The following is a 16,657-nucleotide window of genomic DNA, read 5'->3' as shown; positions in this document are numbered from 1 at the left end:
AAAGACATAAACACCTGCATCTCTGTGTAACTTCTCACGTGTGATTTCCTGCCATATCATTCTGAGTAGTCAGAACTATTAAAGTCATTAGAAGCTGTGGTTCAAATAATCAGTTTCTCTGAAATTCTTCATGTGGTTGAACTCAATATGAGGGAAAAAATAGCCCTTTATTGTGAAAATCAAACTGACTTAGAATATTTTTCAATATAATTTATAATGTAAAGACTTTAAACAATTTAGGATTCAAATAATCTGTGTCAAAAGTTTTCATGCACACTTGCACTTCAGGTGTCTGTAGCAGTGAAAAATCTGAGCAGGGTTTGTTCAGCCAAGCCAAGATATGTGGATGTAAATGGTTCTTTGATAAGGAATTTTTTTCTGGGCTTTAGAAGCAGATGGGAGGATAAAGGTCATCTTGTTTCCTTCAAGGGTTTGAGTGGCTTGACAGACAGTTTGTAGGACAAGGGACTCTGCCACTCCATCCAGCTCAAAGTAAGACGCAGTAATGGGCAGTGGTATTGTCCTCTGGGAACTGTCATCAAGAATAGCATAGGTCTTGAGCTCCTTATCTCTCCAGAACCATAGCTTCTATTGACTTCAAGTTCGGACTACTTATACAGAGATGTGTGTGCTTATATTTCCTTAATGTTTTTGGTGATTGTGTTTCTTTAAACAGACAAAAGTCAAGATAAAATTATCTCCTAGCATCCTAGCAGAATAACAAATGTTTTAAATGCTTACAGAGTTAAAAACAAATGTAATGAATAATTTCTTATACATTTCATCATAACACCTGAGACTTTTATTTTTACATTTTCTGGAGAGCAACAACTGGTTACAAGAGCGCCATCTGGTGGAGTTTACAATCCAGTTCACGCATTATTTGTGAGGAACACTTCAGCTTGCTAGGTTAAGGCAGCACACCATCTCTAGGCAAACACACATGCATGATTTCTTTGTTGGTGATGGATAGCACTTATATGTCTGAAAGATGGACATGAAAGCCCAGACACTGCTGTCTTGTTGGTAATACATTGATAATAAATGATGATAAATGAAGCATGCTGTATTCATATTTGGTCTGAGGAAACTAATATTTAACTGTTTATTTTTGTCTTTGAAAGAAAGTTTCCTGCTGAAGTTTTGCACATTAAACTGTATTTTATTCATGAGAGAATCTCCTGATGATTGGCATTATTGATGGATCCTGTAGCTCCACCTGCTGTTGTCAGATATGTTTTACTAGTTTTATCTTTTTCTTTCTTTCTTTCTTTCTTTCTTTCTTTCTTTCTTTCTTTCTTTCTGTCTTTCTTTCTTATCAAATCAAATCAGCAATGAAACATAGTTAAATATTCAGAAAACACTGTTACATCCAAACTAGTTTAAAGCCGTCGCTTTGATGACGTCAGATTAATCCCACCCTCTGCAGCTCAGCGCGGAATTTAAAAATAGGAAATTTCTGTGTACATTATCCAGCTAGTTTTTCCGTCAGACTGAAGTACTCGGCACGGCAACGTTAGAAATACAAATTAAGTGACTATACGAAGTGAATTTATTTCTCTTTGTTTATGTTTTTTGTTCAAGGCAAAACTAGTGACGCAATCAAATAGCACCGGCGTTGTTTCTATCGTTAGGCACTTCCTTACTGATGCGCTCTTCTTAAAATAACCAAAGAATAAAAAGTATTTTATAGTATTAGTCTTTGTAGTTGTTATAAGATGTCTGCTTTTACATTTATTCAGATAAGAAAGCTTTCTCTGTAAGTTTAAACGCGTTGCTGCTAATACTGGCAGGAATAAGTTCCGTTATTTAGCCAACAAGCTAACACGAGACTCCTTGTTGTCAGTAGCGACATACTGTAAAACAAATGACTAGTTCAATTAACTTTTCGTAATGGATGACAACTTGTCGTCATCTTCGATGGTGACTGGTCTTTCTCAAGCGTCTTTTCTCCAAAGGACGCTGGAGCGCTTATCCTCTACGCAGTGTCTGAAGCTCAAAGCTGAGGACAGGGATGCTGTCGCTGTCATTGCACTTCAGAGGTACTTATCAGAGCAAAGTGAGGGGCATCAGCAGCAACACACCTACACGTATGACGTGACTGTCACTGATGGAGTCTGGCGAGCTAAATGCTTTGTTCACCCTTGTTTAAACCACCTGGTGCACACAAACAATCTGAGGACTGGGACTGATATCAACATCACACAGTGCTCTTTTGTTTACAACGAGAGGAGATTAGGACACGGTTACATTTGCATTGAAAGGCTCAGATGTGGTGCAGAGACGTCTGTCGTCTTGCCCCGCATAAACGATGTCAGTTCACTGCCTATACTGGTAAAGCAGGGCATGGAGAGAAGTGTGGTGCTGCAAAGTGATGTTCCCCTTCAGGTGAGCCGCAAACACTACCTTTCTCTGTGGAACAACGACGACCCAGAGGGAGACATCTGGACCTCAGGATCTCCCTCATCTGACACAGTGCTGGACGGTGAGATGGTGCACCCTTACCCCTCTGTCAAACACAGATAAATAACATTAAGGTACAATCTGCTTCTTGGCTTTAAGGCATATGTTTGACCCAGTCCCTTGCCTGTAATAATGTGACAGTGTTGTCAGCATGGCAGTCTGGTAATCAGAATATGTTTTTTCACAAAAGACAATTTGATTAATTAAATAAGTTGAAAATGATGTATAGCTTCAATTTACAATTATTTTCATTATCAGTTTGTGGATTTATATTTCCATGTATCTCCTAGAAAAAACGTAATAAAAAGGTGAAAAAGAGCCCATCATATTTTATCTGAACCCAAGGTGATATCCTGAAACTGCTTGTTTTGTCCGACCATCAGTGGAAAAATACAAATGTTTAAATTAAATTTAGAATGATATAAAACCGACACTAGCAGATAACCCACAATATGAAGTCAAATCATGGAGTAATTGCATAATTTACTAAACTGTACATGGAAGGAATGCTGTTGTTGACTAAAACGTGTATTAAAATTGTCTGTGTCCATTCTAGCTAATGCCTCTCCTTTGCAAATACATATTTATTTTCCATAACAGAACTGAATTGGCTTTGGATGCCAAATTGCAGTTAAAATCCTGATGATGTGTTGTCTGCAATGTTTTCTTTTCAATAGTGTCCAAGATTAGTCTTCTGAGTAGTCTGGAGTCATCGTTTAGAAGCTCATGGAAACCTTTGCCTCTCCTTGTGAAAATAATACACAAATCCAGACTACGATATTATGGGAAGTTTGGGCTCAAGATTGATTACCCCTATCAGGTGAGTGTGAACCTGCAGAGAATTATGAGCCTCAGTAACAAGATGGGATTTCAGCAACAGGATCTCAGAATTTTATTCTATTTTTTTTATCACTGTTATGTTGCAACAAAGTGTAGTTTAGTTGTTTTTCACCACATGCTTTGTCATATTTCAGGCATACTTTGAAGTTGCTGACCAGAGTGGCACAATGTCGCTTGTGCTTTGGAATGAACTTTGTCCAGAGTTTTACCAGAGACTGAACGTAGGCACAGTGTTGTACCTCCAAAATTACACCATGAAGCAGAGTTATTCATGCCGTTCACGCCCACAAATGGACCATCACAGATTGAAGACCTTTAACTCTGTTGGTATGTACATTTTAAAACTTAGTACCACTGTTTTGAATTATAGCATTATAGCAATAGCATTTTTATTTTGTCTCAATAAAAAAAACTCAAATGCTGTGATATATAGCATAACACTGTCGTTGTGTTGTAGTAGTGACTTGTATCCCCTCACATATTCAAATTATAAATCAAACAATAAAGTACACCTTTTTTTCAGTTGCAGGATTTTGGGGGGTTCTGTAGTTTATACATGCAGTTATAATTTACTTTTACTTAAGGTGAACCTTGAGAATTGTGTGGCTATTGTTTGACCATTTCACTTGTTCTGGCATTTATTTTTCATTCCTCAGGGTTTAACATTGTTAAACTTACACTGTATGGAAAATTAAAGCATTTTTTTTTCCATGTTCTGAAAACTGTTCATAAAAAGCTTTGTGTAGTTTCATCATATCATCCACTGATGTCTGAAAGGCCCACTGAACTAACACCCATAGCTTCCACTCAGTCATGGTGTCTGCATATGTATTTTTCCAAGAAATCTGCCTGAACCCTCGCAATCCAGCTTCGGTCATCACTATAGTGTCACCAAAGAGTGTGCTGCCTCAGTGGGGATTGCCTGAGGTTTCCTACCAGTTCATCACCAGGTAATGAATTATTATTACTGTTGATGTCATTGACCCCATGAAGATCATAGCTGTCTCTGGTTAGAAAAAAACACTCTGTCGATACAGCATGAACTTGCTGTCCCATGTATGATTTCCATTATTATTATGATTTTGATGTAAAAAAAAAAATAAAATAAAAACTGCTTCATGTTACAGTATGTATGTTTCTTACAGGTCAGAGTTGGAAAAATTAACCAACAATTCTGCATGTGATGTCATTGGTTTGGTAACATTTGTTGGTCGTGTTGAAAGAGTCAAGAGGAAAGGGAACAAGGGTAAGAAATGTTCATAATTTATCTATTAAATGTAATTTGTGAAGACTGAAAGAAAGCAGCTGAATTTGTAATTTTGTAATTCAGTTATTGGTGATTGACCATGTTCACCTTTTAGGTCCAGAAAAATACTGGACGTATCGCTGGGTACACGCAGTGGACGGGACATCTAACCATCCTTTTATCTTGGAGATTTTTTCCTCTTCTCAACCAGAAATCTTTAGTTGTATCTGCCCAAGTAAGTCAGCTGTATCAGATAGCTCTGCTGTCAGACTTGTAAGCATTTTCACTTAGTTTGATTTAATACATCATCATCTCTTCCACAGTGACCTACCTGGTTTGCACTCAGATGAGGGTTTGTCAAGTGGAAGGCTCATTGCCCTACCTCACAAGCAGCTGTGAGACAGAGACATTCATCACAGGTTAGCTGATGATAATCTGCATATACTGTCTGTGGTGACAGTAATGATCACTGCAGTTGGAGACAAACTGTATATCATCTGTGTTTACAACAGGCTACCACAAAGGTCAGCCATATGTGAGTGACCTCAGAGTGAAGAATTTCATCCAGTGGACGAAGACTCTGAAGGACAATGTCGTCCTCAAGAAGACTGCTGTCGGTGGCCATTATTGCTACCCTTGTCCCCCCAAGATGTTTACACAGTCAATGGCAGATGCCTCAGGTGAGGGAAAACACAGAATGGTTCACAGGTGAACAGTTTTATTTAAACTTTTTCTTTTTTAGTTTGTCAGAACATATTCATTTCAGAATGCATTTAACAGAGTCTAGCTTTTCTTTCTTGTAATTTCAAGGCATTAAAGGATGGGCTCTACTTGCACTTGGTTCTGTTGTGGCAGGAATCAAATAAAATCTGGGTCAACATTCTCCTGCAGTTCTGCTACAAGACACGGTCCTGATAATTCAATTGTACATCTACCTTGCCTGTATCTTTTTGCATAGTTGCTGGGAGTTCATCTTTATACATTGTACTTGAATTTTAAAAATCTCTTCTTTCAAGCCACCCATAACAGTTTGGTATTAAGAGTACAGTACATCCTGCATTTAAAATTCTGCATCCCACAGTAAAAGTGATTTCATTTATTTTTACTATTTTGACTTTTGTTATTTTGAAACCTTTATGCTCCATCTTCAGCTCAAGTTCCCCTGGTTGCTGTGGCTGACCTGAAGAGGGAGTTAGAGACCCTGCAATATAGGGAACATAAAAAAGTAGCAATTCAAGGACAGATCACAGCAGTGCAGTACATGAAAACCCCAAAGACCACAGAGTCACAAGTAACAGAAGAGAGAGAGGTAAAAGATATTATTTCAAACCATTTTTCCAAGAAAAATGACCATTAAAACTAAGATAAGTGGTTTCCTGTAGGTGCCAGATGTTTCTACTGATATGTGTGTACCAGACACACACAGTCATCCCACAGCAGCTGAGCAGACTTTGTCATACAGTTTAAGATCTCCGTCTGCTGAGAAAATCTCAGCTGGCAGAGGAAAAAGAAGAATTCAAGTGAGGTATGGTTTGACCCCTGACTAACAGATTTGTGAGCTTGATATTGTATCAGTAGTAGTACGAGCACAATTCATCAAGACCTACGTTTAATAAATTGAATGAAATGTAACATGCCAACATGTTTTCCAGAAAAGCCACACAGTCCTCCTTGAGTCATGGTGGTGTGCCATCAAAAAGGTACTGAAAAAATCAGCTGATTGTATTCATCAGTAAAACATATCAACCATTCTGAGCTCCTCTATCTGTGCTCCTACAGAAGGGCTGGATATGAAAATACAGAGGAAGGACAAGAGCAAGAAGAAAAAGAGCGTGACTCTGAATTAGAGGAGGCTCAGGAGGTGGAATGTCACCTACAACTGCAAAATCCAAATCAAGGTGAATTACTGGAGCTACACTTTCACTGTGTGTACCTTATATGATCTGTGATCAGTGTCAAACTTCAATTTCAAGTGTTTACGTTTTTCATCTATTTTCCACCAGACTCTGATGTTTTATCTTGGGAAAGCAGCAGTTGGCTGAAGCAGAAGCATGAAGTGTCTGAACATTTGTGTCAAGGTGGTCTGTACCAGGACAGCATCTCTCAGAAGTTCACATCTGACACGAAGCATGTCCTCCTGCAGTGGAGTAACCTTCAGCCAACGCGGTGGACACCAGAGCAAACTGCTGACACCGTCCCACCTGTGGTTTGTCCAGGATACTACCAAGTAACAATATTAGGTAAAGCAGACTTATTCTGACCTATGAAGTCCCTCACTGAAAAGAAACATGCTTATTGTTCTTCCTGACTTTTCTGTCTTGGTATAAATTAACATTTCAGCCTCTGTAGTCCAACCTGTACAGAGTGTGTCAAAACATCCTCTTGTTCCCTAAATAAATCTCTCTGAATCATTCAAATGACGTAGGCAGCAGCTTTTTCCTCTTTTTGAATAGCTGTCTCATGAGGAGAAAAATTGCTGTTGCTTTAATTTAATATTGAATACCCATTGCTGAGTGACTTTATAGGTTTTTATTTTATTACCTTAAAGGGATAGTTCAGGTTTTTTGACGTGGGGTTGTGTGAGGTACTCATGAATAGTCGGTACATTACCTGCATTAGATCCTGAGCAGCATGCTCCCAGTTAGGAGATCTGACCGGGAGCACCCGGCAGAGCGGCAGGGCAATGCGTTGTTGTGAATGGGGCCACCAGAAAAAAAGTCTTTTAGGCACTTTTAAAAATGCCCACTGAAACAATCCAATATCCGTTTAAATGTACGCTTCAAGCACCTCAGCATTGGAAAAATGTGGAAAGGAAATGCAAAGGAAAGTGCTGTTTTCACGGGAAAATAAGTCAGACCGTCAGTGGGTTTCGGTGGGTGTTTTTAAACGTGTCTAAAACACTTTTTTCTGGCGGCCCCGTGCACAACAACACTTGGCTCTGCTAGTCTTGCAGGTGCTCCAGGTCGGATCTCCTAACTGGGAGCGCACTGCCCACGATCTAATGCAGGTAATGTACCGACTATGCAACTATCCCTTTAACATCAGTGAGCCACTGACAGTATTGCTGTCAGTGGAAAGTTGCACAATGTCACATGTATAAAACTCCAAAATTCATAACTCTGTATTATTAATGTTGACATGCTTTATTAAACTTTTACCTGTCTAGTCTATATTCAACAAGTTGTGTAGTTTAACAAGCTCTTGGCTTTGAAAAGCTTTTAGAATCACAATTAGCCGGCACACATTGTCAGGTAGGGCTGCCTTTTAGAGCCTTAAAAATGACCAAATAGTTTTCCAAACTTCTTTTTTCCCATCTTCCTGACAGGCATAAACAAGCTGATAGCTGTTGATGCTGCGTATTTTCCTGTTGTGAGTGCTGATGAACCCAGGGCTGTGGGTCTCCCTCAGGATCCACACGGCAACACAATGCTGTCCTGTCTCACGTCAGGATTCCTCTGCCCTCTCAGCGTTGAAGCTAACGACAGTGATGCAACTCTTCCTGAGCCAGGTAGCCACCACACTGGTAAACCAACTCAGGAACTGAGACTGGTGATGCTGATGCTACAAAATTGAAATTCTTATGAATTTCTTGTCTTGCAGAGGACATCTTAGCAACCACCAGTGAGCTGGAGGACACACATGTTGTCGGCATCTTGGACCTTTGTCATCTGGGTGGAGATAAGGTGGAAGTCCTGATTAACAAGGTGTACAGAGTGACAGAGGTTTCTCTCGAATAGGAACTACAGAAGAGCAATTGTACACTTCTGTGAGAGTATCTTGTAATTATTATCAGCGTGCAAGCGTGCACCTAATGCACCTGTTTTAGACCAAACCCCAATTTGGTACTTAAGAATAGTCCAATTAACTGTTAAATGTACAATAACAATAAATGTTACACAATACTTTAAATTGTGCTTTCATGTTTTGAAGAGTGAAATGTTTTATGATCTATTAAAATACTGAAATATATAAAACTGCATATTTTTTTTACCACCAGAATTCAACTGTATGTTTACAGTGACTGACAGATGTTGCTTAGGATACCAAGCTCAGTTCACTACAAACTGCAAGTTGTTGACCAGGCAATCACTGCAGACTTTGTACTAGTACTTTGTACTATTTTGGTGGCTGCCATCAAATGAATCAAAAATCAAATCATGTCAGAGATGACTTTCTTGGTAGCCATTGAACACTTTTACAAATTCTCTAATGAAACAATATATTCCTCTGAGAAGTGTTAAAAACAATATTTTATTTAAGTGCTGACGTCAAACCTTTTTCCTCCAATGTCCAGTGCCCTGCGTAGTCTTTTTCATAGATTAATATTAGTCTGCTTTTGTGAAGTAACAATATGCCTTTTTGCATTAAGAACACACAGCTGAGTAATACTCTTGTACATAAATATTTTTTAAGTAAACAGTTTGCTATGAATAACAATACATATGTTTAAAAATATTTATTTTAAAATATTTCACAATATCCAGGTTGATTTATAAATAATTCAATATAGCATAATTAATATCAAGATATTTTAGAATGTAAACTTAATTTGTTAATTTCTTTTAAAACAATATTAACAATATTTTAAAGCTTATTTTGATGGTAAATACAGAGAGAAAACAATCCATACAAGTGACTGTGCAACACCAACTTGGATGCAAAAAAAAGCCTCACCTCCTCTAATAAGACACTTCATTATCTCTTACAAAATTATTTTAATTTTAAAATCATGTAACATACATATGTATCTATTAGACATATAAAATAAACAACTATATAGTCTAAACTTTTTTTTTTTTTTTTTACATTCTATAATACAATATATTCAATGTTTGTTTCTGCACTGAAACAACAGAAATGGCTGTGTACCAGGTTAGTTTTGTTCATGTCCTGGCAAATCTTACACAGAAAGCATTGATCTGACCACACCTCACACCTGTGGTGCCAGTCATTGTTTTATAAATCAGAAAAGGTAGTACAAGTTAAATGTGATTGAAATCACATGCCTTCAAAGACATTGACACTGAATGAAAAACCCCATGAAGGAGAAAAGCATTCTGAAAGTTGAAGAAAAAAAGTGCAGCAACTACCATTGGGGAGAGCATTTAACTCCAATACAAAGAAAAACTGTACTGACTGAGCAGATGGATTATTTACAATGACTTCTGTGAAGCAATACACACTTAAAAAAGAAAGTTCTAAAAATCATCTCACATCCAAACATTCTGGTGGAGAATGGGTGATTTGTCCAAAGCAAAAATAATTTAGGGCTTAACCAACAATTGGAGCACATATCACATGATTCACTCACAGTGGAGTTTAATGAGCAGAATTTCCCTCAACCACCTTTGCAAGGCAAGTAATATGATAACAGTTATTTTGTATACAGACATAGACTGAAATCTGAAAGATGTGTTTAGATGGAAAAACAACCTTATGGAGGAATTTTACTAGCACTGCCTGAAAGGTTGATATTCTGCAACATGGATTTCCCAACAATATCTACAGATTTTTTGTCAGTAGTTGAAATAATTAATGGAGGAAAATAGATATACAGTTGTCTATGGCACCTCTGAGTCTACACTGAACATATGGAAGTGTGGAGATGCATAAAGGATGCCCAAGGCTTCCTTCACCCATCTAAAATAATATTTTCATGATGTTCTACAATTGCACTTTTTTTTTTTCTTAAAAAAATCTGAAACCCATTCAGGTAAAAAAAAGGAAAATGACTTCAGTCAGTTTTGGCTGAATTACCTTGACTCAGCTGTTATTATCACTAACAGTGGCCACACAGCTGGACAGCTGTTGCTGCACCATAATGTGAACTCTAAAAGTATGTGAAATCCTACTTGACAGGAACATATGGATTCAGATTCTTCATAATTATTATTATTTTTTTTATAGTCGTGGTGAATGTGACCCTTTACTCCAGAGTTTCTGTGTAATCGTGTTGTCATCTCATGTTTGGGAGAAGCTAACACTGCAGCACATTCCCATGCAGACAAAGTCCTGTGTAATCATTGTGACCATAGTCTTCAGTGGACACATGCTTTACCTTTAAAAAAAAGATACTGCTTATATCATCTTCTAAAGGAATGTTAGGACGTTTTCATTAAAAAAATACTTCCATATAATTTACATGGTACAATGGCTTATTATACACCTCTATATACATTGTACAGCTGTTCTGAAACAGTATAAATTAACATTCTTCTTTTTCAGATTGACATTGCACATAGGAAAGTGTAAAACGGCACTGAACATACATGCTGAAAGTGTTCTGACAGTGGAGTCCTGTTGTCCAATATGAACAGCACCAGTCTTGAATGGGACCGTAACATAGTTAACTTGAATGTGTACAGCTGAGGTGGCTGAGATCAGACTGTCAAATTGAGCATTACGGGCTGATTTGGATAAAGTATAGCACAAGTTCCACAGTGAGAATACCAGTAAACACTTCACACAGTCACAAGAAAACTGTGGTTTTCCTGCTGAGCTATCTGGGAACAACTGTGTAACACAGCAATTTAAAGATAGAAGACTGCTGAATTTAAATGAAGTCAGACTGACACAGACAGTTCCTGCACAGTATACTTTCGTGTGTGATTGTCGTTACCAAAAGATGTATGTTTTCCTCCTGAACATCGTTAAACTGCCAATCTGGCTTCACTAATACGCTCCAGACCTCCTTCTGTTACAACTGTCATCTCAGTTCTCTCATATCTTAGTCACACTGACTGTTTGAGATAGCTGATTAGCAGTTGGAGGTATCGCAGCAAGATTTCCTTCACCAGTCACAAAAAATATGATGGACTAAAAAAGTTTGTCACACAAAAAGTTAAAACCAGCACAGTATGAAAAGAACAAGATTGTAACATCTTATAATGACAGGACTGACTCCGCAGATCACTTGAGCAAATTTCAGATATATGAATACACAAAGTTTGACAGTTAAAAATAATAATTTAGAGTTTTTGTTATCACTGCAGCTGTATGATATTTCACAGAATAGCATATTGAATGTTACTATGTTTTCAAGGTAAATTAAATATCTGCTAGCATAATTTTTTTCCAATAAGATCACATTCATAGTAGGAAGCAATGTATTATTTAGCCCAGCTGCTCATGGTTGGAGCATAGGTTTTGTGACTTCCCAGATGTTCCACACAAAACAAAAAAATGACCAGACTTTAATAGACAGGGTAACACTGGTCAGAAATATCCACACAGCAGGCAGAATCTCGTCCAAATCATATCTCACTGTTTCTGAGATATTAAAATCACCAGGCACTACTCCTGCAGCAAACTACAATGAGCCACATACAGATCAGAGGTGGTGCACTCTCCTTGTAAAAACATCATCTTGCATTAAACCATGATGGGGTAAGACATTAAGACCAGTGTTGACCTTTTAATGTCTAAATGAAACATGAAATCAATTATAATTTTTGTATATATATATATATATATGATAAATAAACATGAAATAATTTCAGTAGGGATTCAGTAAATATTTAAATGAATCTTATCAAATACTATCATTACAGAAAATTTTCAAAAAGAGTTTGGACCTACTGATGTTAAGGTTGCAAAAAGCATCCAATCTATTATATGTAATATATTTGTAATAAATCCAATACAAATCTAGGTGTCTTTTGTTTAAATCTGATGCGGAAAATAATAAATTATGACCTATGAAAATATAACTTTGTATTCCAAACGGACCTGAGCTGGATTTTTAAAGCCATAATCAGACAAAACCATCAAACCGCACCATGGATGTACCATGGTTAAAGGCACACATTTTTACCCCCTTTGCTAGCTTGTTTATCATCCAAAGACTCTTACTGTAGAGCTCATCAGAGCTTTGTTTGTCATTCTCAGTGAGAAGTGGTGTGATAGTTGTAGCACCCCTTCCTCAGTCCCAGATTGAGGCTTTAAAAATCTAGATAGACCTTTCTAGTAATTGGAGAATATTCCCCCCAGTTTCCGTGTGTGTGTGCCACATGTGAAATCTGAATTATTACCAAACCTGATTTTAGATATGATAGTCATCTCACCACTGCACGTGTCACAATAATAAAACCTCTTCTTGGTGACTTGCCATGAACATACCTGCAAGTAAATCATTGTTTTTGGGACAAAATGGGAGTGACATCTGATGCCTGCCGACTGAAATACACATTGATTTAGAGTTCCTATGTTCACACATCCCTTTATGAGACAAAGCTAAAAATCTGAACAGGGTGATGATATTATCATATTATCATTATCATATATTGTCACTTGGGAGGGGTCTGAAGACTAATCTCACTGTTAAGCCACTATTAGTGAGGAAAACAGAATATTAATTCGTGGGAAAAAAATAAAGATTCTACTTTTGGGAAGGAGGGTAGTACCAAAGTGCAAACAGACACTTAGAAGGAAACTTTCTGTGTTAGATGAAAACGTCCACATGTAAACATGTGAGAGTGGTGTCTTCTTGAGAGCTCTGATAATCCACTTGTTACAGCAGTGTCACTGATTGACGACTGAGTGTGGTGTGGGCCGGTGATGAAGGGCCCAGCACCTCAGACTCTACTCAGATCCTGCAGGTAACGTCAGATCAGTGCGGCCTCTGCTTGTGGTTTTCACTCCAGTGACGTATGGACCGGCTTCTTCTGAACAGGCAGCTTCACATCTAAGGTAAGGTCACTACGAGAAATTTTCCACCTCCACTGCAGAACTTGACATCAAGTTTGACTTGCCACAGCGTGCTGCCGCCTACACGGCGACAACACAGGGAAATATCAGCGCTCTAAGAAAAGCCCACAGCGCTACCGAGTCAGCATATTTTGGAAGTCTGAAACACTGCCAGTCTGGTTTTGGGAATGTTGGTATTGCCTTTGTTGCTGTTGCCGTTGTGCTTGCGGCAATTGCTGTGCTTGTGGCTGCTGCTGGATGTATCCCACAGTGCTTTGCTGTGGGACATTAGTGGTGTGTAAGAATGCTGGAGTAGACCCGCCATGCACAAGTCCTTGAGTCATCTGTGGACACAAAAGCAAATGTGAATGTACTCTGGCCAGTTGGCAGAACCCCCTTCACTAAGTTTTATCTTTCTTAAACAGTAGCCAATCTTGACTGAGATGCATGATAAAAGTATACATGAGTGTTATCTCTGAATATTTAGATTTAGTACTCTGCAGTACCTAAACAGGGGTTGTAAACACATGTCAGGCATAAGGCCTGAATCTTATGACTCTTCATAAAAGCAAAACCCTCCCAAGTATTACTAGTTCTGTTACAATGCAGAATAAAGTGAAGGCTAATGTTGGCTAGTAAAAAAATGGCATGCTCTTTAGCAAATTTCTTTAAACTGACATATTCGTCCCAGTAGCTACTGGAAAATAAAGAATAAAATAAAGTACAATAAAAGCCTGATACAGAGACAGGATTGCTGTCTTCAGCACATAGCAAAACACACCTTAATGATCCATGGTGGCACACTATTCATTCAATAAATCTCAGGAGAAAAAGATGAAATAAAATACAGTGTTGGGGTATGTAAATATGGAAAAACTAGGAGACTCTTCTAACCCTGTAAAATTTAGACCACCCTCACTTTAGCAAGGCGAAAAAAATATATAACCCTCCCCCTTCTCTGATGATGTTTCTCAGGATGTTTTGGCGTGTAAAGGGATTTAGGTAAGCTACTTATGAACTGTGTTTCTCCACCAGACTAACAAGATTCATCTATGGTAAGTTTTTTGAATGGCTAGGAGGAAACATGATTAAAAAAAGTAAAGTCTGAAGAAAGTAATTCAGTATGACATAATTTAATATCTGATCTAATGAATTTTAGATTACATCACAGCTTTGTTACAAAGCTGAGATTTTATAAGGACTGAATGTGACACCAATCTCTTTGTTAACACCCTGTGGGAATGGCACTGTTGCTGTGGTAACTAAGGATTGAGATGCAGTGTAATACCTAAAATTATCATAAATCAGTAAATATGAAGCCTGAGCATTATTATGCAACAACCCATTACTAAATATGGATTTTAAACTCAAACATATGCTAGTAGAAACTATACACAGTGACTGATATCGCCGCACAGCAGATGGTCGTCGTACCTGAAAGAACTGCTGGGGCTGCTGTAGCTGCAGGGAGTGCTGAGAGGCCTGAGGCTGAGTGTGGTAGGCTGACTGGGACTGGTGTGAGATGAAACTGTTGTGTGGGAACATAATGGGGGACGTGAAGACCGGAGAGGGCACGAGGACAGCGTTGCAGTTGACCTGCTGCATGGAGAATGAGGGGGCCATGATCTGCTGCTCCAAGGTGTATCTGTATGGAGTGTACAATGAAGAGCTCAGACAAAATGTGACATTATACCACAGCAGACTTCTATGTGTGTGTACATACGTATGTGTCTGTGCAGGCTAATTAAAGCAGTTCTCACATGGTTTGGGAGATGCCCATGTTGCACTGAGAAGGCTGCGAGGTGACACTGCTAGTGGGAACCAGCGTCTGCATTGGCTGGTTGAGAAGCATGCTGCAGAAAATAAAATCTGTTACTGGAAGAATTCAGTCTGGACAGCTAAAAAAAAAACCCAATGAGAATGAGGTTTTCAACCTTCAAAATTTTCCTCTAAAATAGTATCAAGGTAGTACAATAGATACAAATGAAATTTTTGATGTTAGCAGAACTTTATTTCTGAAATTATTTGGAGCCAGACTCATATTTAGAATTAAATTAACCAGAGAATAAAGCAAGGAAAACCTGACCACAGAAATTGCTCATGTGAAAAGAATAAAATTGTTCAAACTTTGTTTGAAAAATGTCTTCATGTAGGATCTAATTGCCCATAACAATCAGAGAATACATTTTCAGGGTCTTCAAGATTCAGAATATCATAGTTTAGAAGTAAAGTACATGTCCTGTAATTTCCCGATCCTATAATTACTTCAAAAATTACTTTCTGTGTGGGATGGCAGATAACGCTCTTCATAAAACTGACTGTATATTACTAATTTTTAATGTCTGCCAGTAATGTCAATATGGTTTTGACTATTATGTGTCTCTTTCAGGACTCTCACCGTAGTTGTCCATCTTGGCTGAACTCGTTGTCTGTGTGTCTTTGGTTTGCATCCTGCAGAGGCCTCGTGTTGGTCTGAGAGAACATCATGGGGTTGCTGTAGAAGGGCATTGTCAGACTTGTGTTCGTCTGCACGGGCAAACTCACTGACTGTATCTGCCCGCCCCGTGCAGTCCTTTGCTGGACCTACGATTAAAAAAAATAAAACACACGCTGAACTAATCAGAGATACCATACACTTGTTAACAGCGTATTAAAAACAAGAGACACCACCAGTTAAATTAAATAAATGTCTAATCTGCTCATCCATCCTTCCTACATGAAAATACAGTATTGCTACAATGCAAACAAAGCACAAACTGCACACAGCATGTGATTAAGCAACTGAATATGAAGCTACAACCTGTTGTTATGATGTTTATATCTTTCAATAACAGACTTCCTCCCATTGTGTTATTATCCTCTTAACATTAGAGGACAGCTGTGTTTGGACATGTTGGTTGTTTCAGATTTGCATTTTCACTTGAACAGCTCTGTACCTGTGTTGAGGGTGAGCTGTTTTCTCTCAGGAGAGAGCGAGGGGACGAACTGTGGGGCCCGCAGGCTGGTGGTTTGGGGTGGCCTGAGAGTTGTCTGATCACCCCTGATTGGCTCAGCTGAGTTGGCCTGCCTGGGCCCTGCTGCTGAGGCTGCTGCTGGGCCTGGCCAAAGTCATTGTGAATAGGCTGCTGTAACAACATCTAACACATACATATAAACAGAAAATATGAATTTATAAAATAAATAAATAAATATAAATAAATTTACAAAACAAAATTTTTTCTTGAAAATGTATAAAAACTACAGCCAAAAACATTTCTCAAATGTTATTCTGCACATTTTGTAGACAGATTTATTCTGTTCAATGTTTATTCTGTTCCAAAGTCACAGCAGTATGTCTGAACGGCCTTAGGTTTATTCAAATCTATTTGAGGTAATACTAGGGAAAGGGAAGGGCGATCAGTTCAGGTTTAATTTCGATTAGCT

The 16,657-nt window shown here is 38.2% G+C and overlaps 2 protein-coding genes across 8 annotated transcripts in view; one reads left to right on the top strand and one right to left on the bottom strand.

The window, feature by feature from the left end:
- The first annotated feature begins 1,539 nt into the window (after window positions 1-1,539).
- cunhxorf57 (chromosome unknown CXorf57 homolog) lies at window positions 1,540-8,477 on the top strand. The gene is made up of 15 exons (XM_022762568.1): window positions 1,540-2,485; window positions 3,141-3,283; window positions 3,438-3,630; window positions 4,145-4,253; window positions 4,449-4,549; window positions 4,665-4,784; window positions 4,873-4,968; window positions 5,062-5,229; window positions 5,701-5,858; window positions 5,932-6,074; window positions 6,202-6,249; window positions 6,329-6,447; window positions 6,553-6,789; window positions 7,875-8,057; window positions 8,150-8,477. Exons 1-15 carry the CDS (start codon window positions 1,894-1,896, stop codon window positions 8,284-8,286), a joined length of 2,547 nt encoding a protein of 848 aa, XP_022618289.1. The 5' UTR covers window positions 1,540-1,893; the 3' UTR covers window positions 8,287-8,477.
- A 3,577-nt stretch (window positions 8,478-12,054) lies between these two features.
- The window catches only part of LOC111234344 (neuronal PAS domain-containing protein 2-like), a 40,730-nt gene continuing 36,127 nt past the window's right edge, over window positions 12,055-16,657 (bottom strand). For 5 of the 7 annotated variants that reach the window (XM_022762371.1, XM_022762370.1, XM_022762373.1 and 2 more), the window contains 5 exons: window positions 16,171-16,371; window positions 15,633-15,817; window positions 14,995-15,087; window positions 14,669-14,879; window positions 12,055-13,578 (listed from right to left, as the gene is read on the bottom strand). In XM_022762371.1, coding sequence (XP_022618092.1) covers window positions 13,369-13,578; window positions 14,669-14,879; window positions 14,995-15,087; window positions 15,633-15,817; window positions 16,171-16,371 — 900 coding nt within the window. In that variant the 3' untranslated portion in view covers window positions 12,055-13,368. The remainder of the gene's footprint in view (window positions 13,579-14,668; window positions 14,880-14,994; window positions 15,088-15,632; window positions 15,818-16,170; window positions 16,372-16,657) is intronic. The other 2 variants (XM_022762375.1, XM_022762376.1) reach the window with 1 other exon arrangement.

This window comes from Seriola dumerili, unplaced genomic scaffold, assembly GCF_002260705.1.
Source record: "Seriola dumerili isolate Sdu_G_001 unplaced genomic scaffold, Sdu_1.0 BDQW01000449.1, whole genome shotgun sequence".
Taxonomy (NCBI): domain Eukaryota; kingdom Metazoa; phylum Chordata; class Actinopteri; order Carangiformes; family Carangidae; genus Seriola; species Seriola dumerili.
This window is presented reverse-complemented; position numbering and strand designations above follow the sequence as displayed.

What these genes read in the sequence shown, in the direction of transcription:
- cunhxorf57 (XM_022762568.1), top strand. Translation starts at nt 1,894, where the DNA reads ATGGATGACAACTTGTCGTCATCTTCGATGGTGACTGGTCTTTCTCAA. An exon ending in CAAGAGGAAAGGGAACAAGG is followed by an intron (nt 4,550 to 4,664) that starts GTAAGAAATGTT and finishes TTCACCTTTTAG; the next exon opens with GTCCAGAAAAATACTGGACG. An exon ending in CTTTAGTTGTATCTGCCCAA is followed by an intron (nt 4,785 to 4,872) that starts GTAAGTCAGCTG and finishes TCTCTTCCACAG; the next exon opens with TGACCTACCTGGTTTGCACT.